We start from the raw sequence: 9,850 nt of genomic DNA, 5'->3' as shown, positions 1-9,850 counted from the left end.
GGGGGGGAGGCTGAGGGGCCCAGGGGCCCCTCGTGCAGTCTTCTTTAGCCTCTAAACGCGCCACCAGCCGATCAAAACGTAACGGCTCACTTTAGCCCAGTGAGAATGAGCCATCAAACCATGAGTGGCCTCTCGTCGACGGTAGCCCCCGACCAGTGGTTAAATGCCACCGGCTGTTATTTATCCGGAAAAATGTCATTTTGTTATTCAATACTTTTTAATGGCGAATAAATTTCGAATAATACGCAAATTCTACAGGAATTTTCGATAATTATATTTATTCTCCGGGAATTAATTAATTGTAATTAATTTGTATGGGTAGAAAAATTCCGTTATTATATAGATATAGTGTTAATTGAAAATAGTTTTTCCACAGGTGATTGGTCATAAATTAGGAATAATATGAAAATGGTGGAGCGATTTAATTAATGAAATTTTTGGTGATGAATAAATTGAAATTTTTGCGAAATCTCGGTGATTAATAGCTTCATCAGCATGCGAAAAAAAATTCTAAAAAGTTAATCGTAGCCCAATTTGAAAAATATTTAGTCTCCCCCCCTCTGCCAATGATTTCCGAAAAACTCATGGTTTTTTCCTGAACCGGGACCACACAGTTGGAAGCTACCTGACCCTATCGTTCGGATCGCGACCATAAAAATTAAACGTCGCCAGATAAATAAACGTCAATCGGGAATTAAGATAGGCGTCGTCACCGGTAGCTTAAATATACTATCCTCGGGTGGCTCGGGTGTGTTCAACTTTTTGAAATGAACCCCAAGAAAATAAAGAGGGAGCGAGACTCCGTACGATGAGAACGAGAAACGAGTTTTAATTTGAATGGAATTTTCTTATTCCTTTTCTCTCTCTCTCTTTTTTTTTTATCGAATTTTGGGTGAGATAAAAGGACAACCTGAGGTAGAGAGCACACGCAGGGGGACCCACCATTGAGAACTACTTAGTCTATAAAGAATTTGTATCGTAAACCAAATGAGAGACGCAGGCCGAGGTAAATGAAAAATTCAAATAAAATGGAAATAAGATATACCGTGCATGTTTTTCGCAGCTTTTGGTCAACACATGGGTGGGCCATATGGGAATGGCTAATAAAAATACTTCTCAAGGTAAGACGTCCAACCGTGAACCGCGTCCTCGGGAACCCATGGGGGTGTATCATCAGTATCATCACCTTTGACGTGATGAATATCTCAATCTTCCATTTATTTATTGCCATCGTACACCAAAAAATTTTACTCCCTTCAATAAAATAGAATCTACCTCCCCCAATCAATGAATTGATCATTCCAATTTTGAATCTCCCTGTTTTCCTCCCTCCCTTAATTTTCATCAAAGTGTCATTACTTTATCTATTTATTAACGAATTAATTAAATAAAAAGATAAAGTATATTCTTCGGTATGAATTCAATGACTTTATGCCTTCAATTAATACGATTATTTTATTTCCACTCGTGCAAAAAAAATCGAATTCTTCACATTTTTCAATTCACAAATTGTACATTGTACAATTAAAGGAAGGTTTTAATTAAAATATATTATTTATTCTCGACAAGGCATGTGGACCCCAAACACCCAGCGGGCACACGTCGTACGCAACAGACAACACGCTGTTTTTTCGGAAAAAGAGAGAGATAATTTTTGGTGCGAGGAGAAGGCGAATTATTTACGATGGCCCGTGCCTCACGCTGGCTAGCCAATAAAAAATCGAAATAAAGACAGAGAGAGAGAGAGGGGGAAAGAAAAATAAAGTGGTTAAATAAAAATTGTTCATCGAGGCGATTTTACGAGCCTCCAATGAAGCATAATCGCACATTGTCGTCTTTATGGTGGTACCATTTGGACTAGAGAAAAAGAGAAAAAGAAAAAAAGAGAAAAAGCGAAAAGGACAGCCCGGGGGCCATGTAATGGGGGGTGAAAAAAATTTTTTTAATTCGATGTAACGACGAAAGAGTGGAACACTCAAGGCTGAAAAACGCCAGGTGGTGGAGTTTCTTACCGAACAGTAGGCGAAATTACGGCTTTCCGAGGTAAAAGGACACGGTGAAAATTTCAGAACTCCCACCTCGTCCAAGAATCGAGATGCATTTCTCGGTTGAACACCGGGAGGTCTCCAATTGCTGTCTCTCTCCGGATTTTCTGTCGAAATGTAGCTGTTGTCACACTGGTTTGCCTGTCATCACGATTTTTTTTTTCTCTACCTCCAAATGATTTACAATGCTCTCGCGTTTTCCCTTTAATTCCCCTCATTCCATTGGACTCTCAACTTCTCTTACTAAATTTATTGAATCTTCAATTTATTAATTACCAATTTATACTTAATACCTAATTAATATCTAATTTATCCAAACCACCACTGATTACGTTATTATCCCAACAAAATAATTAGCGATTACATAAATCGTCATGAAATCGCCAGTAATAAAATATCCTCAATTTTCCCAGGTCTTATTCATTGGACGGTTTTAATTAGAAATCTCAGCGGTTGCTCATTGGAAAATAAACATTCAATTTACCCAAAGCATTAATGCTACAAAGTTTCTTAAATAATTAGCAATAAATTTATTGAATTCCCGTGGTTTTCCCATTTTAATGAATAATCGTGGGAATATCCCGACTAATCTGCCCCAATAAACCGATCCCATCATAAATGCCGATTTAATTAAATTAATCGAATGTGAATCTGAAACAGACCGTAATATTAAAATTTTCTCTCGCTCGTATGAGTTTTTCATGGCCTCCTTCCACCTGTCCCGTCGGCTCAGCATCCAGGGGCCACGATAGATGGCCACAGATAGACCCAAATGCCCCCTTCCCCTCCCACCGAAATGGGGCCCCGACAACGCGAATGAATCTGACCCCCGTAGAAGTCCATGTGTCACAAAGAGTGAGTCAAGATCCCCCCGGGGTTTAGCCCTCGTATCAATGCCCCACTCAATATTCGGATATCGTCTTTCGTCCTGGGACCCAAATATATGTGCCAGAGTTAAGGTTTTAATTAAGCGAACATATTGCTACTAATATACCCAACGGGATGACATATAGAGTGGGCCCACGAATCTGTTCGGGCTACCATAGAGGCACCTCGACCCGACAGCTCATTCGCTTCTCTTTTTTATTTGCCCAACGATCAGGCCCCCGGGGCCAGAGGGAGGAGGGAGCTGTATCGATGAGGGGAATTGCCTGTCCCCTGATTTAGTTGTTGAGCTCGATCATCCGGAATCGATACTCCACAGACGGACGGACGTCTCTTACAAGCGGTTTGAATTAATCTTCGAGGATTCTTGCTCCGTTGATCATCGATATTTCGTCATGATCGAATTCGATATTCATCTCTTCATTGTATCGACATGTATCGAAATATATCGAAATATATCGAAATGTATCGAAATGAGCAGCAGTAATTGGTTGGTGGGGGGGCGTGAAGCTAGCGGTGGAATAATGCGCGGGATTTTCAAACACATGGAGAAGGAAATAATAATAAAAAAAATAGTACCTCTCAGCAGAACCTTTCGCAATGATCTTCTGACGGTGGTGCAATTCCACCTGCGATTTCTGAACTGATGCTGACACTCTCTGGTGCCGACCTGGACCCCCTTGGAGATCTCCTTGAGTAATGACGGCTCCTTCCTGCAGATATCCGCGAGTTTTCCCCTCAATCTTCTCGTTTTCTTGCACACCAGGAGTGGATCCATGACTACCTGGCTTCCCACAGTCCTGAGATTGAAACAAAAATACCACCTGAATCATCAACATCCTGAAGTAATTTTCCCGCGATGATTCACACGAGATGAAGATTATACTAATTACCACTGAAATGAGTGCCGAATTATTTTCTTTTTTCATCTCAATGAGTGAGAATAATCGATGATAAAATTCCCATGAGTGAGAATACCAAAATCTCACGTATTGTTTGAAATGAGATAATTAAAAAATTGAAAAAAAATAGTGAAAATAAATGGAAGAGTACAGTTGGAGGGCATCGAGATGGACAACGGATCGAGGAATGTGGGGAAAAGGCACGAGACGTTGCATTGAGTGAAGAGGAATGAATCCCTCGTCTCCCCCTTGGGGGAGGCTTGGTGATGGGAGAGGGTGAAAGGGGGAGGGGGAGAGGATACATCAGCGAGAACACGCCATCGCCATTACGATAATTAAAGCTCGTGGGCCCATTACGCACGTACTCTTCCCAGCCGGTATAACGGAGACGAAGGAGACGACGACGGGCTGGGAGTCCCCGAGCATCTTCTCCACCAATAAACGAAAGAAGGTGGAAAGATCAGAATGATGGAAAAGAGTGCACCGTGCAGTTCAACTTGAGAGGCTAAATAAAATGAGGGGAAAAAAAAGGGGGGGGATATTGAGAGAAAAAAAAAGGGAAACGACACTCTCTTTCCACTTCTCTGGGGAGACTGTCCGGCCATCGTATGGCCACGACCTTCGTTACGAAACGTTAATTAAGGTGGGATATAACCCATACAGACAAGCACTTGTGGCGAGGCCTGATGGGAATGCGCAACGCGTTAATGGCAATGCCAGTGGTATAAACCGAGTAAAAAAATGGGGGAGGGGAATTAGAGAGGGACAATCAGAGAGCATTTTCAATTGAAATTTTTTTACAATTTATTTTGAATTTTTAGCGCTGTATATTTTTACAGAATTTTTTCATCATTGGGTTTTTGGGATTTTAGGTAATGATTTTTCAGTAATGAGGGTTTTAATTAATTGATTTATTGAGGGGATGGAGTTGAAATTGTGATGGATAATTTGTTTAGTCTGTGGAGAAACGAGAGTCATGAAAAAAAAAACAATCCAACGAGATTTGCGATGATAAATTAAAAGAGAGCGCGTGTACGTAATTTATGACCTGGTGCGAGAGCTGGGTCGTTTGAAGAGGCCTATTTCAAAACTGACCCGGACAAGCCGTTGAGAAATAAACTCAGGGAAATTTTGGAAACACACGGCCTCGGGCTAACACGTGAGTTTGAAAATTTTCTGTTTACCGAGTGGGTAACAAAATAATACCGAGTCATTGTTTCCTGGAAAGTTGGAGGGGAAATGGTTTCCCGTGAATTCCATTTGTGTTGGGTGTTTTCAGAATGGTTTAGTGGGATGTCAGTGTCGCATTTTCGAGGGCGACAGGTGGAACGCAGGGGGCTATTTATGTCCTCCTGTTAAAAAATATTTTTTTTACTGAAAAATTACGGGTAAATCAAGAAAAAGTCTATTGAATTCTGAAGAAAAATGTGTATGGAATTATGATAGTTGGAGATTGAGCGGACCTGAGGGGAGGGAAAAAGGGGGTAAAGAGGGAAAATGGGGGGAAGAAAAGGTGAAAAAATCAGTGGACAAGAAAGGGAATATAGAGCGAGGATTCAAGTATCAGAGAAAGACTCAGAGAAAGATAAATACACGATCTTGAGAGTATGCGAGGAGATTCGAAAAAAAAAGAAACTGTACTGCCACTCCACCTCCCGTTTTACCCCTCGTCCCCATGGCTCGCCAGTTAGGGCGGTCGACTTATTTATTGCCTCATTAGATGCACTTCACTTTGCTCCAAAAAGTCCTGCTCCACGCTGTCTGCTTGGATAGACAGTGACGAGAGCACCTTCCCAATTTTATTTCTCCTTTTCACGCGTTCAAAAAAATTCTATGTGCTAATTAATGAAAATTCATCGATGATTCCAGGAAATAAATCTCAGGAATCAACCAATTGCTTCATTAATTCCTCTCCCAACCGTCGAAAATCGTCCAATTATCGGAATTGATGTAATTAATTTTTTTAAATGACAAAATGTAAATTTTTATTGAATAATGATATTTGAGAGAAAATTGTAATGATGAATTGTCAAGTGGATTGTGGCCACCGGAATTCCTGTGGAATTCGCCGAGTCAAGAGTGCCTCGATGACTCACGGAGAATCTCAATTTTTTACAAGTTAAAAAAAGGAGGGGGTGGTGGGCGGGGGTGAGGGGAAATCGGTGGAAAAGAAATAAGAAAGAAATGAGGGAGCCAGGATCGCGGGGTCACAGGTGTTCTCCATCTCGTATCGCCAGCGAGCATAAATTTGAATTATCACGCTGGCCATTGGCAACACCGTGTCCATGACGAATTCCTCCCCATACGTATTAGTACACCTCGTGTGCAATAACAGTCGAGGGGTAAATCGAAGGGAGAAATAAAAATCAAGAGAAATGCGTAATGCGAACGAATGCCCCGGGTAAACGCTAACAGTGCAGTTAAGTAATAATATATTAAATAATAAAATTATGATTTTAAATAGTCTCGTGGGACCTACGGCCCCATCCGTTACTGAGTTACCGTGTCATTGCCATTACGAGCCAACAATTTGACGGTATGCTTTGACCCAATAAAAATCATCACGAGATATATATTTATCGTCAGTACTTTCTCCGCAGAATTAACCGTAAAATCAATTGGCATTTAATTAATAAATATTTAATATTTTTACGCATGCAGTATAATTATTATATCGATTAAAAGAAAAATTGTAGAAATTTTAAGGAAATGGGGAGTGGGTGAAATAGTTTGGGGAAATATGGAGATAGAGGTGTGTAAAAAAATGGAAAATATTTATCAGACTGGGTGGATAAAAATAAATAAATAAAGGATGTATAAAGGGGGGTTAGGGGTGGAGGCGGGAGCCTCTGTCGACTTACAAATTATACGCGCTCAACGAGATTTACGGTGACGCCAGAGCGAGCACCATTGTCCGTCCTCGGTCACTTCTTTAACTCCTTCAAGCCGTAGGTCCTGGGGACACGAGATGCTGGACCACGTCGTCTTCGCGTCGTCTCGCTTCCCATCTTTATTTTTTTTAACAAAAACCGATATATTTTTTTTTTTTTTTGTTGAATCCCTCGATCCCACCCCAGTGGCCTCACATACCCACTCACTGTCACCGATTTTCTTCTTTCTTTCCTTTACCCCGAACTTCTTGCAGCAATCTCTGTCGCTGTTGAGCACCCATTGATTTGACCAGTGGTGTCTCTCTTTGGTCCACTTTTATGGACAGAGAATTGGACAGACGGTTAGGAGTGTTGTCCCGGGCTCTCAAATGGGGTAAAAAACCCGAGAATGCGCATGGGTTTCGCCGACGATCCCAGAATTCAGTCGGTTCGAGCTCTCAAACTGCAATCATTCCCATGAGAGACCAGAGGAATAATCCTGAGGTATGAAGCCAACTAAATTTTCTCCATCCAGACATTCTAGCAATTAAATTCAATGACCAAAACAATAATCACCAGAATACCCACTAATTTCAACCGATTTCATAAAAAAAAAAATTAATTCTTCTCCTCCAATGCATGGAATCACCGATGGAATAAATTTCCAACGAACCAATGAGATCAATTGCAATTATCTGTCCATGTTTCACCGGTAAATCGGTAAAATAACGTTTTGAACAGAATATTTAGTCGGACTTCAACCAGTGACGTTACCGATAACACGTACAACATTTTCGTTCTTCTATCTTCGTACAAACATTTACATACCAAACGGCAGTACCTTGGGTCATGAAAATTATTTACGACACAGGCAACCATGTAGAGATAGAGATATACGTTGCCCACTTAGCTGTTGGCAAAATGCGGAGAGTAATATCTCCAACTGCACCAACATCTTCATGCGTATTACCAAATACCATTTGTTGGCATTTCCCAAGAATTTTCCCAAAATAACAATAAATTTTGGTGTTTCTTCCATCAACAGAAAGAGAAAAAAAAATATTACAACAATTATATTTAAAATTATATTTCATGAAGACGAGTGAATAAATATAAAAAACATAATTGATACGATGATTAAATAAAAATAATAAAGAAATTGTTTCTCTGGAGAAATGAATGGAGAATGAAAATAAAAAATAGTTAATATTGAAATGGTTTTTTGATTCTTGGAATAAACGGTGTATGAGATAATTCAGAGAGCACATGTCAGTGGAGGAGTGATACATTTCACTTCTCGCCATAATCTTCGGATTGTTTATACTGGCCCTTAACTAGCTGACGGTGAATAACACCTAAAGCCACGTATGGATCATTCTGAGAGGTAAAACTCCGATGCCGAGTGGTACTGTGCAACCCAGGCACAGATGTGACGTTCTGTTTGTTTTAATCTCGCTGTTTTATGGCTGTCACGTGTGCGAGAGGTTACCCGGGTATCTCTTCAAGTATGAGGGAAATTTCTGGATAAACTGAGGTCGAGAATCAACCGAGAATCGCTTAACTGACCGCATGATTAATCGATCTGCACAATCCACCCCCAATAAATCCATTAACCCCCCGGAATTATTATCTCCCACTTCAAACATCCTGAGGACTTCCTCTGGGACAACAAAATCATTTAATCCTAATCCTTCCGGAAGTAGTCGAAATAATTTTTCGGTTATCTCCGGAATTTTTTGAGAGCAAATTATTCAAGCGATTTTACAACTTTGGATTTTTGCATTCTTGGGCGTGAATTTTCTCCTCAGTGAAGCATCTAACAAAAAATACTGTAGGACATTTTTTATGGAGAATTTCGTCAGCTATAAAAAAGTTAAATAACATTTTCACCGGAAATGTCATGTAGGAGAGATAAATAGAAAATTCCGCGGGTTGAAAAAAAAAAGATTATGGAATCGAGTAATTCGTGATTTAATTGATGGTTAATTAACGGTAATGAGGGTAACTTACCAGAATGAGCCAGTGATGGGAGTGACAAGCAGGAGGCAAATAGCCACCAGAACGGGGCGCATCTCCATGCACACCACCCACTGCCAAATATCGAAACACTGGTTTTTCCCACAATTCCTTTTTCCAATAATTATCAGATGTAAACACCGATGTGATTCGTAATCCGGTGTGGGAAAAGCTCAACGGAAAATCAGGGCAAGCTTGCTGAACGCGATTTCGAGTAACACTGAGAAGCCACAGTTTATACACATGAACGAACGGGTATTCCAACGTTGTCTACTGGTGTAACAGAGACTGGTTGGTCTGATCCCGGTGCCGGCATAATTACCTCATCACTCCTCAATAAATGGTAATAAAAATGACGATGAGGGATTACCGATAATTGTTAAAAAATCAAAAAGCCAAACTGTCATTTTTCACCGGGACTTATCACTGGGGAAAAATAAACCGCCAATTCCCCACGCCAGTAGAGAATTTCGGTGAACGTCAGACAGCCTCACTTCCGGTTGGTGTTTTCCCAGTTCCTTCCGCCCCTCCCCAGTCACTCCCCCCCCACTTTCCCACCTCCCACCCGTCACCACAGGCGTGAAATTTTCCCAATGCTGCCAGTGTTTTTCCTCCAGTCGTGATGGATGGGGAAAATTCGATTTTTGTTCTCCCGTTGATTTTTCCTTAGCGATTTTTCCCAACTCTTTATTTTCAACAATCGAGGGATTTAGTCCGGCGGTCGGTGATAAAAACCAGCGGTCCTACCGCCACTTGGTCACTGTGATCTTTGATTTTTCTTCTACCCCCACCAGAAATTGTTAACGCAGTGGAATAGTCACAGGGGCGAGTTGTGGATTATTTGTTGAAAAAAAAAAAAGGGGGGCCAACTGTTATCCACATGGAGGCATTGAGACGCGCCCGAGTGGGTTTGAAACACACGGGCTATCCTATTCCCCACAGTGTTACTGAGAGAAAGGGAATCATCTTTCTCCCACCATCTTTGTACCAGGTATACTGGTGAACCGCGGAGGAGAGACCCGTTGCCACCTCCTTCGTCCTTTGGCTCTTACCACCACCACTTTCACGTCACCTCCACCTACTTTTACCCAAATTTAACCAACAATTTCGTTAAATTTCCATTTTTCATTCA

The 9,850-nt window shown here is 41.0% G+C and overlaps 1 protein-coding gene across 1 annotated transcript in view; it reads right to left on the bottom strand.

Annotated features, from left to right (window-relative positions):
• Nucleotides 1–9,225, bottom strand: part of LOC105264182 (Wnt oncogene analog 6) — an 18,209-nt gene extending 8,984 nt beyond the window's left edge. Inside the window, exons 1-2 of the mRNA XM_011300876.1 lie at nucleotides 8,713–9,225; nucleotides 3,510–3,730 (exon numbers count right to left, since the gene is read on the bottom strand). Of these exons, the coding sequence (XP_011299178.1) occupies nucleotides 3,510–3,730; nucleotides 8,713–8,780 (289 nt within the window). The 5' untranslated portion in view covers nucleotides 8,781–9,225. The remainder of the gene's footprint in view (nucleotides 1–3,509; nucleotides 3,731–8,712) is intronic.
• Between the last annotated feature and the right edge of the window lie 625 nt (nucleotides 9,226–9,850).

The sequence above is a fragment of the Fopius arisanus genome, unplaced genomic scaffold (genome assembly GCF_000806365.1).
Source record: "Fopius arisanus strain USDA-PBARC FA_bdor unplaced genomic scaffold, ASM80636v1 scaffold00019, whole genome shotgun sequence".
NCBI lineage: Eukaryota > Metazoa > Arthropoda > Insecta > Hymenoptera > Braconidae > Fopius > Fopius arisanus.
The sequence above is the reverse complement of the archived record's forward strand: the minus strand, read 5'-3'. Positions and strand labels throughout refer to the sequence as shown.